The sequence below is a fragment of the Girardinichthys multiradiatus genome, chromosome 20 (assembly GCF_021462225.1).
Source record: "Girardinichthys multiradiatus isolate DD_20200921_A chromosome 20, DD_fGirMul_XY1, whole genome shotgun sequence".
Lineage (NCBI taxonomy): Eukaryota > Metazoa > Chordata > Actinopteri > Cyprinodontiformes > Goodeidae > Girardinichthys > Girardinichthys multiradiatus.
Genome location: NC_061812.1, coordinates 30794592 through 30809756, shown reverse-complemented (window position 1 = coordinate 30809756; position 15165 = coordinate 30794592). Strand labels below are relative to the sequence as shown.

At 38.1% G+C, this 15165-nt stretch overlaps 1 protein-coding gene across 1 annotated transcript; it reads left to right on the top strand.

Annotated features, from left to right (window-relative positions):
* The first annotated feature begins 985 nt into the window (after positions 1-985).
* LOC124857391 (serine/threonine-protein phosphatase 6 regulatory ankyrin repeat subunit C-like) lies at positions 986-15121 on the top strand. The gene is made up of 28 exons (XM_047348647.1): positions 986-1145; positions 1483-1566; positions 2453-2531; positions 2669-2739; positions 2821-3021; positions 3324-3411; positions 4656-4798; positions 5232-5444; positions 5941-6019; positions 6100-6214; positions 6560-6642; positions 6747-6855; positions 7256-7324; positions 7413-7553; positions 8067-8123; positions 8399-8510; positions 8596-8667; positions 8735-8936; positions 9041-9128; positions 9312-9429; positions 9517-9736; positions 9826-9910; positions 10028-10108; positions 11640-11785; positions 12003-12085; positions 12243-12325; positions 12460-12551; positions 12632-15121. Exons 1-28 carry the CDS (start codon positions 1119-1121, stop codon positions 12814-12816), a joined length of 3126 nt encoding a protein of 1041 aa, XP_047204603.1. The 5' UTR covers positions 986-1118; the 3' UTR covers positions 12817-15121.
* Positions 15122-15165: the final 44 nt, after the last annotated feature.

Below are 15165 nucleotides of genomic sequence, written 5' to 3'. Positions count from 1 at the left end.
TCATCCATCTCTATTACCTGACATTAATACTGATCCTACTCTGTTGCATAGACAAAGATAACATTTCAGACCCATGTACAGTACAAACATATTTAGGCAATAAATACTATAGGTATGTTCAAGTTTATATGGATGCATCAAAAGACTCAGATAACAGAAATTGCATTTTATTCATTGTTCCAAAAATCACTTTTAAAACACGTTAAAAGAACACGGAATATGTTGGGAATCATCTTAGCTTTGAGATGGATTAATTTGATTTGATTCAAACAGCAGACCAGACCTTTTCTTAGAAATTCAACAATTACTGTACATAATTCAAGCGATGGGTTTAATTAGTTTTATATGTATACCTTCACATGTAGGAATAAAAGGGAATGAGCTGGCAGAAAAATATGCAAAACAAGCTACAAAAAGCATTCAGTTAATATAATAGTATCATTTAGTAAAGCAGAAATGAAACCAGAAAATAAAGAAAAGGGTCGGTGGAAGATGGCTGAAACAGTGAGAGAAAGAAAGAACTGACAGGTGGAAAAGTTGCCATAATGAGGAAAACAGGACGAAATAGGAAGAATAAAATAACCATATCAAGATTACATTTTGTCACACAGGCTTAAACAATGTATTATTTACATTTAGGAAACATGCTACAGGTAAATTTACATTTTGTTTTCAAGAAGAGACAACACGTCTTTTTTCTTTTTCTTTTTTTTGAAAAATTATGTTGCTGAGAGAAGGGAACTCTTACGTTATTTACAAGAGAACAAACTGCAACTGGACCTGCAAGACATTTTGGACGCAGTCTCTAGTTTGGAATATTATTGTTTTTTTATGAAATACCTTAAAAAGACTAAGTTAACAAAGAGAATATTGTTTATGTTGCAATTAAATCCGGTCCACACTCAATTCCAGTTGGTGGCGGTAATGCACCTAACCGTTTCTTGCAAACCGTCATTAAACAAAAAGAAGAAGATCACGCCTCCCGGTATTCTCTCGCGATGTTTTACAACTGCTCCAAACACCCCAGTTGCCAAATAAGCTAAAGCTAGTCTAATTAGCTGATATGCTGCTAAGTTTACACAAAGTCTCAATGAAGGCGCTTCTTGAGTGATTGGGACATGGAGTTGAGAAGCATCAAGGATCAGGTAGTAAATACTGCTTTTGCTGTGCTATTTTTAAACTTTGGCAAACTTACCCGACTCTTCACTTTTGTACACAGCTGCTAGTCATCATAGCTGCACGACGAGGAAAGTTTTCCTATAGGCTAATTATGTCACGGATTCTTTACAATGGAAATTTAATTTCACTTTTAGTTTTCTTGAAGGTTATGGGAAGTGTATTTTTTTAAATACGGCTTTAAAGTTGCTAGCCTTTACGACCATGGCGTTCTACCCTACCTAGGGAGAGAATGAGGTGATTTTAATAGCATATATTCCTTCATGCTCTTTATTATATGTGCTGCCTATCCAATGTCTTTTTCAGTCTCCATTGATCCAGGCCATATTCAGCCGAAATGTCGAAGATGTTGTATTTTTATTGGAGCACAACGAAAGTGTCAACGCTCAGGTAGGGTCATCCTGTCTGAAGCTGCTATTGTGATGTCAAAGTTGTTTGCTACAGATGTTGAACAAATTCTATTGAACTATCTATAGCTCAGCTTTGCCTACAAAATATCTTAAATAGTGAGGCTATAGAGATATCGCCTTTTAATGCTTCTCTCAATGTGTATTAAATATAAAACGCTTACTAACTTAGCACTTTATTTGCTGTTTTGAGATAACATAAATCACTAAGGCTAATATATGTTTGTAAATAGTCACATCTGAAGTAATGCCAGCAGCATCAGTATTTTCTACTTGGTACAAAAACGGTTGTACAATGATCAATAATATAAAAATATAAGTAATAAATGTATCTTCTGAGTAAATTACTAAGTCTGTGATCATTAGGCTTTATCTAAAACAAAGATGGAGTGAGAGCTTAAAACTCCAAGAAAATAACATTAAATGCTAAGGTGTCTATTACATTTCAACCATATACCATTGCTTAAGAGTAGGAAAAAAATGTGCATTTTTTTCACAGTAATGAGTGACCATGGTATAAATTGTAATCACTCATTTTTTGTGCTTCAATATCCCCTCCATTATATCGAAGGGGATATTGATGCTGAATGAAAGCACATTTTATAACACAAACACACCACTATGTGGTGAGTAAAGCACCAGTAAGCAACCCTTTATTCAACTGTCATGCCGGGACTATAATGTTACATGATACAATGCTTGTACCACGATCTTTTTGCTAACTTCCTTTTGATGTCAACTAGACACGCCTCTATGGGTAGGGACCACAGACAGAACCAGAACTAATGAGCTGAGAACAACAGGCTCCTTTTACAGGTGGAGAAATGTTTCTGCCCCTGAATTTAAAAAAAATTTATTTTAAATTTCAGGACCAAGAACAAAGCACCCCGCTTCATGCTGCTGCTTATATGGGTGACGTTCATGTCATGGAACTGCTTATAAATGCAGGTAAACCAAAGAAGTCTGGATTATTAGAGTGCTTGGACAAAAATGTCTTGAAAATTACTGCATAGTGAATAAAACATACAAGCAGCGCCCATCTGAAAGGAACTAATGTTTGTTAATGATTTTACTCTCTGTGACAGGGGCAAATGTAAACGCTAAGGACCAGGGCTTGCTCACTCCTTTACATCGAGCCGCAGCCTCAAGAAATGAAGTATTTTTATTTACCTTTTTCAAAATGAAAGCATTTGAAAAGCAATTACTAGATTTGATTTTTTACTCTTTTTTTCCACAGAGGGCTGTAGAACTGCTGCTAAAACACAAAGCAGAAATCAATGCAAGGGACAAATTCTGGCATACTCCCCTACACATGGCAGCTGCAAACTGGGCCACCGGTTGTGCTGCAGCCCTCATACCCCATGTTTGCAGCCTGGATGTTGCAGACAAATTGGGAAGAACGCCTCTACATCACGCAGCACACAGCGGCCACTCTGAGGTAACCTGTTAAGATGATAAAATGAGACAAAAGATTTCTCTGTAAACATAAAAATAATTTATGTCTTCCTTTAAACCTTAGAGTAGGTTTACTTCCTTTAATAAAACAAGTGATGGCTTGATATTTTCTTGGGTTTTAGTTTGTGTTTTACTGTGTAAAAGGACGTTATATTTATCACAATATTTATTCTGTGTAGAGGTATAGCTCCTAATGAATAACAGACAGGCTTGCCATCTAGGCGTCTTGCTTGACTGGTATAGAGGGGGTTGCACATTTATTTAGCCAGTTGTTGTGTTTTACAGATGGTAAACTTGTTCTTGCGTAAAGGAGCCAGTGCAAATGCCAAAGATAAGGAGGAGAGACAGCCGGTACACTGGGCAGCACATCTTGGTGAGTAAAGTTAGATTTTTTTTTTTAAACAACTCTTTATCCAGAATTAAAGTTTCTGAATATTAGAAACAAAATCTTTTAACAGCATTGTGAAAAATAGAGGAGTCTCACCTCTTTCCATCCTGTAACTTAATTATTAATGAAAATAAGTTAATTTTACAATAAAGCAACCTTATTTTATTATAAAGCCTTTCTTTTGTTGATTTTGATGGATGCTAAGTCTTACCTTAATGCTGAGAAATGAAACCATTCTTTACCTTCGGCTTTCTAGCAGACACCTGAAGGGTTTGGGTCGAAACAGGTTTGGTATTTGGACCTGTTCTTAATTTAATCCACCTTAAATACCCAACCATGGTACTTCCACTACCATGTTTCACGGTGGGTGTTCTCTATGTGCCAAACATACCTGTTGGATGTATGATGCAAAAGCCAAACTTTTCACTCTACAATGACACTTTCTCAAAGCTTTAGATATTTTAGCCAGGCCTCCGTGTCTTTCTTTGTCAAAATTGTTTTCATTCAACCAAATAGCTTTCTGATAGGAAATAAGACAAACCCTAATACAACATTGTTAAAGGAAAATCATTTTAAAAAAAGAATAATTCATAATAACAATTTTCATTAACATTCTTTAAAAAAATCTAATTATTTATACACTAGACAATAGTCAATGGAAAATCTTTATTGTCATTGCACCGGTCAGTCCCTTACTATAACTACTGATCAGCTACTTGCATATTTCTCCTGATATTTTGATGATTTATTTTTGGTGATGACTTCCAAAGCTTAGAGGTTGGGAGGCCTCCTTCCCATTACCCTAATCTTCAATTCCTTCTACAGATTCTCTATTGGATTAAAATCAGGACTCCTGCTCCGCCGCTCCTATACGTCAACAGTATTTTCAATCAGAAGCAACATGTTGATAAAATAAAAAAATTGCTTTGAACTGAAATCTGCCCGGGGTGCTTCACAAAGTCTTACTTTTAGGGTGTGCACTTATGCAACCAAGTTATTGCAGCCTTTTTAGACATTGCAGACAATGTTCTGACTGGTTTCAACCAATCTTACATCTAAATGGCAACCTGTAATCGATGGGGAAAAAGACAGTCTTCATGTTAAACTAGCTCTCAACACAGTGTCTGGTATGTTTCTGTTTGCCGGTTATGTAACAACAGGTGAGTAACTTGTGCTGTTTTGTGAAAGCATTGAAGATTCCTACAGTAACTGTAAAGCTCTTCTTGCAGGACATTTGGACGTTTTGAAGCTGCTGTTGTCCCACATTGTAGATGTCATGTGCAAAGAGAAACACGGTTACACTCCGCTCCATGTTGCAGCTGCCAGCGGACACGTGGAGGCGGTCAGGTGTCTGCTAAGACTTCAGGTGGAGGTAACAGTGTTTCCAGAATACTACTTTTAAACAGAAATAATCTTTCTGCTGAGAGATTGTCAAACATTTGTTCAATTGAGCGAGTTTTATAATCGGTTTTAAATTTTTTACCCAGATCAACGCTATTTTTTTTTTTTAGATCGGGTTGTATCTTCTTGTTTTTTATTAAATAATAAACTTGTGTGAATACATCTGCAGCCATTACTTCAAAGTTGCAGATACAATCTTTGACGCCTTTCTTTTGAACCTTTACCAATTACTAAAAGCCAACTGAACATGCTTTACATACCAACATAATGTTATATGCAGCTTTGAGGTTAGTTTGTTTTTCTTTAAATGCCACTAGAATGTAAGCATATAACACAAAGTCATTTACGTCTTTTAAAAATCGAGAGGTTTTATAACCTACAATATTCTTCTTGTGTACTTCCAGCCCGACGAGCCGAATAATTTTGGGAACACGGCACTCCACATGGCCTGTCATGCCGGCCAGGACTCTGTAGCCACTGAACTGGTGAACAGCGGCGCCAACATAAACCAGCCCAACCATCAAGGCAACACTCCGCTGCATCTGGCCACCATCTCTTCCAGCGGTGTGCTGTGTCTCGAGCTCCTAGTCAACAATGGTGCTGATGTCAACATCCAGGTACAATTTATGTATAAAATTAGGACTATTTGGAAAAAAAAAGCCTTTCAGGTTATAGAGTGTAATTAATTTAAATGTTAAATCTCCTGATCAAGAGGATTTGGGCAATTACTTAAAGGCTTTGTGCGGGTCCTGGAGCTCCTTGGAAATGTTTAAACTTCAGTATTTTAAAAATGGTGCCTGTTTTCTGTTTGCAGAAAAAGATAAAACAGCATTAAGGTAAAATAAAACTAGCATATTTATGAGGTTTCCTGATCAGGGACTTTTGTTTCCCCCTCTTCTATACATAACACAAAAAAGCTGGTTCTTTAAAGCAGAGCAGCATCAGATTTCTTGTAATGTTAAACCAAAATCCAAATATTTCACACATGATGAAAGTGTTGGAAAAGAGTTCAAATTTGCTTTGAAAGAGATTGAAAAGTGTTTAAAGTGACTACCATGGATTAAAGACCTCTATTGGATTAAATGTTTAATTCTCCTTCAAAACGTTTAACAGAATAAGGAAGGAAAAAGCCCTTTACACATGGCTGCAATGCACGGACGCTTCACAAGCTCCCAGATCCTGATCCAGAATGGTAACACACATCCTGTTGTAGCATGTGACTGATGCTGATTAAAAGGTGTATCATATGTAAGATTTGTCTTCTTCATTCAGGTAGCGAGATTGATTGCTTGGATGTAAACGGAAACACTCCTCTTCACGTTGCTGCAAGATACGGTCAGGAGTTGCTGACCAGTACTCTGCTGACCAACGGTGCTGCCAGAGGCAGGTGAGTCTGTCTGAATGAGTGGCTTTTTTATCATATCTATGGTTAAAACGTATTAGAAAACATGATCACATAAATGTTGCTTTACCCTCAAAAAGCCTTTACTGTTCCCTCCAATAACTTCAAAGATGAATATACTGTTTCATATTAGTTGAAGCAGCTATTTTCATTTAGTGTAAAGCAGCAATAAAAACATAATTCAGCAGCAGATAAAATAGAAACCAGGCAGAAACTTGTACAAGTTAACAGCAAATTATCATAGATGTCATTATTTCAGTTTTCAGGTCTAATACTGTTTCCTGTCTTTGCACATGCATGCTGAAGTTTACACTGTTGTGATCTCTAAAGACAGGGGATTCACAGGATGCTTCCACTTCATTTTGCGGCATTGTTTGGCTTCCCAGATTGTTGCCGCAAGTTACTGTCTAATGGTGAGATGAGAATCCCTTTTAAATCATTATTTTTAGCTCTGCTCTTGTGGGATTTAAGCAGCTGACAGCTTTTTGGTTTTTCTTTGTTGTTGTTTTTACCTCAGGGCAGTTTTACAATGTGATTCAAGATGGCCAGATCCCAAACCTAGAGTTTGATATAAACACCCCAGATGATTATGGGAGGACCTGCCTACATGCAGCTGCCTCTGGAGGGTGAGTAGTCAAACGTTATTGAACTCAAACCTGACTACAGATTAAGGCTTGACCAGAAATATTGTTTGGTACTGGAGTAAATGTAAGAATTTAACTAATTTAACCTACAGATCAAAACTCAGATTTGGTTGTTTGTGGTAGAACAGGTGCTCCATGTAATAAAGTCGTTCATGATGTAGCTGTCCTGAATGCAACTCCCAGCCTTGGCTGTTTATTACATGTCTTCCTCTTTTCTCTCAGCTTCCTATCCTCTCTGCTCAACTTTTAAATAAAGGCTATTATGACAAATGGAACTGTATAAAAACTTTAATCTTCGTTTTATTTATGGTCATATGGTGTGCAGAGTCTACCTACGATATTTAATGGTTCCCCTAATATCTGTTTTTCTTCTGCTTTACAGAAATGTTAAGTGTCTAAATCTGCTAATAAATAGTGGAGCTGAACTGGATATAAAGGACAACTTGGGGAGGTACAGTAGTTGGTAACAGATGCAGTATGGCCCAAGCTTTAATTTATATATATATATATATATATGATTTTCCTGTTTTGTCTCACAGATCTCCTTTGCACTACGCTGCAGCCAATGGGAACAGCCAATGTACAATTTCTCTAGTGAGAGCAGGAGCTGAGGTCAACGAGGCGGACCTAACGGGCTGCAGCCCTTTGCACTATGCTGCTGCTTCACACACTTTCTGTGGGTGAGAACCTTTGCGCCATTTTATTCTAATACATGTTATCTGTTGAGATATGACTTTGAGCTGATAATGTCAGTTTTGGCTGATTCTGATTTCTGTTTAAGAACATAACATAAGAAGGCATTAAGCTACGTTCAACATGTATTTTCAAGCCTTCCTGCTCTACCTACTGCGCAAATCGGAGTCCTGTAAAATTATGCTTTTTCTATTTATTTTTTATACAGCTTTAAACAGCTTCTTCCATCTCTCTGCTTCCTATTGACTTCATTTCTAGACACCTAGTTGATATTGGAAATGGCTACATTGTCTTCTTCACTCAGCAACAACTTCCACCCCGAACAGTGTTGTCAGTATAACCTGGTACTGCAACCTGGTACCTCTTAGTTATGAGTTTCTCATTAGCCGGGCAACCTAAAAATCAACAGAGTCTCATCAACAAACAGGAAGAAGCAGTTCTTTCTCTCATTCTGCACAGATAATCCTTATTTTCAATGTACCTGCATGTTTTATCCACAGGGGGGGATTACAATACGAGACAGACCTCGGTGAGGAAAAAAGACAAGAAGCCTCCCTGTAAGTAAATCACTTGTCAGCTGAAAACAGTACTTTTAATGTACAGCTTTACGTAATCCAGTGTTGTTTGCAGTGAGTGTATCCAGGGCAATATTAAGGTCGACTGCTTTAAAGCACAGTCTCAAATAAGTGTCTTTAAACTACCACAAGAAAATCAAAATGTAAATGCCCCCTAGAACTAATTGGAAAAATTATAATGAAGGGAGGGTTTTTTTAATTTATTTTTTGGAGACAATAAAACCTGTACGATACGATTCTTCCTGTCTTTTTTTCAGGTGTTTAGACTTTTTGCTCGACAGCGGGGCCAATCCAACTCTGAAGAACAGCAGGGGTTACAGTGCTGTTCACTATGCAGCAGCTTATGGGAACAAACAGCATCTAGAACTGGTCAGTTGTGCCTTTTATGTTTCTCTTTTCTGTGTTAGTTACTGCAGCCTGGAGGTACATTTTTTTATTTATTTTACTCCTGCAGCTCTTGGAGATTTCTTTTAATTGTCTTGAAGAGGTTGAGAGTAATATTCCAATCAGTCCTCTGCACCTAGCCGTGAGTATGACAACTGTAGACACTTCATTGCAGGCTTTTATTGATACTAATTACTTCATTCCTGCAGGCATATTATGGGCACTGCGACGCCTTGTATTTGCTTTGTGAGACATTAGTCAGTCTGGATGTGCGGGACATTGAAGGCCAAACTGCGCTCCACCTTGCTGCGAAGAGAGGCTTTTCCAAATGTGTGGAGGTCCTGTTGGAGCACCAAGCTTCCTACACATTGAAGGAGTACAAGCAGAAGCGGACTGTTCTGCATGCTGCAGGTATGTAGAGCTCACCAGGCACGTTTAACCTGGTCTTGCGACACACATTAACTAGTTTTAGTCTCTAGTAGACTCTGAATGATCCGTCTTTTTCACTTGAGCAGCTGCTGAAGGCCAAGTGGACTGTCTGCTTTTACTGGTCAACAGGGAACAAAGTGCTAGTATCATCGACTGTCAAGACACACAGGGACAGTGAGTGACTCTGTTATTGACTGTAAAAGTTCTGTTTAAATTAAAAAAAGGTTTCCTTGATGCAGCTTTGTTTCAATAGGTTAAATTAAATGTATCACAGAAGGCTAATTTTCCCAGCCAGGATACTTTAGCCAGCCTTAGCCGCCTGGCCCTGTAAAGCATTGAATCCTGTTTGTTTATTAGGACAGCTCTCACCCTGGCAGCTTTGGGACGTCACACCGACTGTGTCCACATACTGTTGGAGAAAAATGCAAATCCAGATGCTGCAGATAAACAAGGCTTTACTGCCCTGCACAGAGCCGTGAGTTAGTGCACATCATCTTCTTTTTAACTTCATTAGACTTTTAACGGCATCCAGAAACAACTATTTTGTCTGCTTGTTTTGCAGGCAATGTTGGGCAGTGATGACTCTGTTCTGGCTCTGCTGGATCATGGGGCTTCTGCCCTGTGCAGAGACTCTCAGGGAAAGACACCGCTCCACCTTGCTGCATCCTGTGGTCACACAAAGCTGCTCCACATTCTGCTGAAAGCTGCAAAAAAAGCTGATCCTCTGGACACCATGTTGGACTTCAGGGGCTACACACCCACACACTGGGCTGCATACCATGGTGACAATTTATGTTTTATATTGTCTTCACTAAAGCAGTTTGGCAAATGGTATGTGAGAATCAACCTTTTTACCTTTTGCCTCCCTCAGGTCATGAAGGATGTTTACACGTTTTACTGGAGAACAAACTTTATAACCAGGAAGGAAATCCCTTCACTCCATTGCACTGTGCTTTGTGAGCGTTACAATATACCTAAAATCCTTAATGAATACAAATGTTTAGTATGCATTCATTTTGATGAGATTATAGTAGTCATTGATCATTTTAACATGTCTTTTGCTTTCCTCACAGAATCGGTGGACATGATGCTGCTGCTGGGCTTTTAGTGAAGACTGTCGGTCCTCATATTGTCCACACTGATGACAAAGGACGGTAGGTTTTATTTTCATATCAAATTCACTTGATTTAACATTGCTCATAGCCTCTGGAGAATCTGTAGAAATGTACTTAAAAAATGTGGCTTTTACATAAGAGTGGCAAGAAAAAAGGGACCCAAAAGAGGCCGTGTTTGCAGTTTTCTACAATCCATGTAGAAGAAACAGCAAACATGTGGCAAAAGTTAAATCCAACACTGAACATTGTGGATTAGGGGTATAATAGTGTGTGGTGAAAAACTGACTCTGCACATTACCATGTACACGTTGCCCCCACTAGTGAAACATGGTGTTGGTGGCATCATGTTTGGGTGATGCTCTTCGTTAGCAGGCACAAGGAAGCCAGTCAGAACAGATGGGAAGATGGATTGAGCTCAATCCAGGGCATTGATGTGTAATTATGATCTTTTGATTATGATTTTTTAGGAATTCATAAGAAGGGAACAGAGATCCACAGGGGAATAGACTACCCAAAGCATGGGTTTGTTGTATTATCTCAAATACCTTGAAATATCTTCAAACAGTAAAAATCTAACTCAATGGCTGGCTTTAAAGCCAGTCAGTGGAGCCCAGGTTAACTTTAAAACACAGTAGGAAACACCATCACTCAGTGGAAGCTGCAGAAGAGCGCCAGCTCGAGGCCTGAACACAAACAGTCCAAAAACACACCAAAAATAAGTCAAAGAGGAACCTTGATCGCCCTGTTCCTAACCTAACTTTTATCTCTACTCAGGCACATAAGCCTTACTTGAAGAATGTCTTCTATTGAGCAGGATCAACATCGTACTGTCTGGCACGGTAGCTCTAGCCCGCACAAAAACACGCCTGTCTTCTCGTTCCAGAGAGCTGCAAAACTGGGATTGCAATGAGGCATAAGTTCACTTTCCAGCAGGACAGCAACCTTAACTATACAGCCAGAGTTACAATGAAATGGTTTGGATCAAATAATATATCTGTGTTAAAATGGCCCAGTCAAAGTCCAGACCTAAATCTAATTGAGAATCTGTTTCAAGGCTTGAAAATTGATGTTCAAATGTTCTCCACACAATCTGATTGAACTCAAGTAATTATTTTAAAGAATAGGAAAAGATTTCAGTCTCTACAAATGCAAAATTTGTAGAGTCAGACCCCAAAAGACCTGAAGCTGTAATTTCCCCTTGGGGATCAATAAAGTATCTTTGAATTGAATTTGAATTGAATTGAATTGAATGGTAGTTCTACAAAGTATTGGCACACTTTTCAGATTTAGTTGATCGATCACATAAAATCCCATTAAAACACGTTGAAGTTTAAAGTCTTAAACATGACAAAATGGGAAAAACTGAGGGGTTTGAATACTTTGTTTAGACACTGTAAGTTTCCCACACAACTTTTTATTCTATTGGGAGATGGCAGAAACGATACTGTATTGACTGACATAATTAACAGATTTATATGTATTTGTTTGGTTTGTATTTTTGTTTTTTGACTGCTTATATAGGTTTTAATTCATTCTGCTTTTATTTGTGTTTTGATGTGTTCCTGTGCAGGACGCCACTGCATGCAGCTGCTTATTCAGGGAGCGTTGCTGGGCTCCAGCTGGTCCTGGCTCATGGAGTTCAGGTCAATGCTGTAGATCACTTTGGATTCTCTGCTGTAATGGTTGCAGCACACTGTGGACAGACCATGGCTGTTGGTAGGTAGCTGAAATGTGTGCAGTTGGTGTGTTATTGACACCTTGAGACAGACCAAAACTATTTCAAGCTCTTGACTACTTTTTGTGCTTGGTTTTTGTAGTTTTGACCCTCTCTTTCTCAGTTTTTTACAAGTTGTTTTACATCCTGTTTAAAAACAGCAGGTAGATGCTTGTAATATAATAACCTGTTAGCTGCTGCTTGTTGTCTACCTTTCAGAGTTCTTGCTGCAAAAGGCGAAGCCAGACCTGACCCTGGTGGACGTCAATAATAACACAGCACTTCACTTAGCCTGCAGCAAGGTCACACATGCAAACTAATGCACTATTATCAATTTTTATGGTTGGAGTGGTGCTTAAAATTTAGCATGAACCAAGGTTATTTAATGTCATCAGCAGTGATAACAAGCAGTCTAATAATCATTCATTAAACTCAGGAACGATGTGCTCCACTCCGTAGGGTCATGAGATGTGTGCTCTGTTGATCCTCGGGGACATCACTGAATCCTCCCTCATCAATGCAAGAAACAACTCCCTCCAGATGTAAGTAGCTGCAAAGCTCTGAGCACAACACCAACATGACCAACACTTGAAAAAGCCTCTCATTAAAGCATTTGCCGTGACAACGTAGACATGATTATCTGATGCAACTGTAAAAACCTCTGTTTGTCCTGCAGGCCCCTTCACATTGCAGCGAGAAAAGGCCTGGCCACTGTTGTGCAGGTGTTGCTGAGCAGAGGAGCAGCAGTTATGGCTGTAGATGAAGATGGTAAGAATATTTATTTCTATGGGAAGAAACATCAAAGGACTTTTCTAACCAGAAACCTCTTGCCTGTTGATTCCCTGCAGGCCACACCCCAGCTCTGGCCTGCGCCCCAAACAAAAACGTAGCAGACTGCCTGGCCTTGATCCTCTCCACCATGAGGCCGTTTCCTCCCAGAGAGGCAGACACAGCCTCCCATTTCGGCCCCGTCCTGAAGAACTGTAGCATTGCTGCCACCTGCGGGTCCAATGGAAACTTGTGTCATGCTTAAAGACCGCCGGGCGAGCACCAATGAAGGGAGTTTATCAGCTCCGAGCTGCAAGTTATGAACACGTGCCAAGCTGCTGCTCATCATGTATATCGTCCTGCACAAGTAGAGATTTTTACGTCTCTTTACTCTCAGTCTTATATGTTCCTGTAGAGCTTTTAGATTAAGTTTTGCAAATCATGAATTACTATGAAGAATTTAATGGGAGTGTTGATGTGAGCGCATTAAACAAGCTAAACTTAAACTCTGAAAAGTCAGTGTTAGCTTTTAGGTGCTCTTTATAGCTCAGTGTGGGCATTTTTCGATCTGAGCCCTATTTTATCTGATTTAAATTTATGATATTAATGGGCACAATTTCCAGTATGTCGAATATTACTTGATGAGCATGAAGTGCCACAAATTTTACTGAGATCTTTTGATTATTTTAAAGGTTTCTGCACAGCCTGAAAAATATAGATTTTTATTTCAGTGTTTTTCAGGTCTGGATAAGTGTGGAAGAAGATATTATGGAAAAATCTTCGTATTTCCAGACTTGTCCCATTATCCCTCCTTTTGCCCTTCCTTTGTGTGCTTCCTAATTGTGTCCTTTCTTTCTCCCTTCGTTTTGTCTCCTCTTTCCCACTTCCATCCATGTGCTCTTATGCATACTGTGGAGATTCCTCCTTCTGTCCTTTCATCCTTGTGTCCTACCCCTAGTTAGTTTATTTTTCCTTTCTTGTGTTCAGTCTCCATGTTTTCTTCCTTTTTCCTTCTCAGTGTCCTGCCTTCCTTCCATGTGAACTTCTTTCCTTTCTTGTGTCCTTCATGACTTCCTTTCTCGTGTTGTTTTTTTTGCTTTCTTATGGTCACCTCCCCTTCTTTGCTAATTTAAACCCTGACCACTTTATAGAAATCTGCCATAAATTCATGCTAAACCTTACTATTTTCTATTTGAAAACAACTATAAAAAACTGGGAACTCAGGAACGTTGCGTTTGGAAAGGTTTGGAGGTCTCAAATGAAAAATGAGTAGGAATCCAGTATTTTAGTGTTTGTCCTCTATGACTAAGTCCCATAGCCGAATGGGTTAACTAGTTGTCAAGTTGTCAGACTTAACTTTTATACACACCACTGTATATTTGAGAATATTGTTTTATAATGATATACGGATTGTCATTCTGGTATATAAAATTTTGTGTCCTTCAACAAACTAAACCCTAAATATCAGGGAGTATTTGGGGAATTTTCCCAATTTCATGTTTTTCATGCAATAACAAGTGGCTGTTTGTTGTGCGAGTTTGATCTACAAATGCCTTGGATTTGGTATTTTAGAAACATTTAATAGATGCTGTAAACTTTTATGCAATTAATAAGACTATTTTCTGATTGTACATTGGGAGTAACACTAATATAATTATTATTACTATAAATGATCATTTATAACATTTCATTTTTAAAAGATTTTCATCAAATTGTTTACAGGATGTGTATTTATAAATACATGTACTATATAGAAGATTCATTTATAAAGAAATAACCTCAGGTGATTGCGTTCTGCACTGAAGGTGCAATAACCAACAGATGTATCTGGATGTTTCACATTTAAATATTGCAACTTAATAGAGAAGTAACAAATTTCGGATAAATTAATTTCAGTTAAATGGTAAACTTTTAATTAAAGTTTAAAAAAATTGGAGTATCTTATTTTCTTGGCCAGTTTAAGACTAAAGGACAGTCAAACTAAACTATTTTCAACAAATGTTGACACCAAAATGAAGACATTTAATTAGATTTCTTTGCGACTTATTGTTTGCCTGATTCGTTGTATTTTAAGCCTGATTAAGCCGTTGTTTCCACAATAAGTTATTTTGTCTTTTTGAAATGAAGACAGTCTTTCTATTTGAGATACTAAAGACAAACTGTTTATCTTGGTTTTTTATCTCAGTCTCATTTTCCTTTTGAATTTAGGCCCTTCCCCAGCTGTTTATTCTCCTTTTTAGTTCTGAACACATCTACAATAAATCAAGCAACCATTGCTCTATTTAAAGTGTTGTTGCTCAGTAATACCTCCTTGTATCTATGGCTTTAAACCATTTGCACAACTGTACAGCTTGCTTTAAGTATCTACAATCTGAAAATAAAGGTATTATTTCATGTTTGAAGTTAAAAACAAATACTTGCAAATATTTTGATTGATGTTTGTCTGCAAGAGCTGCTCTGTGGTTATGTGTTGCATCTTACTGAGGTTTTTAAGACGAAATAACTTCAATACAGAATTTTCTTTTACATCTGGTTGCAATTATATGACAGAGTAAAACAAACCAATTTCATCCAAGTGGTATCTTCTCCTTTTTTGCTTTTTTAAGTACCTGAA

Coding starts and splice junctions, on each gene's coding strand:
- LOC124857391 (XM_047348647.1), top strand. CDS start 1,119: ATGGAGTTGAGAAGCATCAAGGATCAG. Junction 8,511..8,595: donor ACAAACAGCATCTAGAACTG/GTCAGTTGTGCC, acceptor TTACTCCTGCAG/CTCTTGGAGATTTCTTTTAA. Junction 9,737..9,825: donor ACACTGGGCTGCATACCATG/GTGACAATTTAT, acceptor TGCCTCCCTCAG/GTCATGAAGGATGTTTACAC.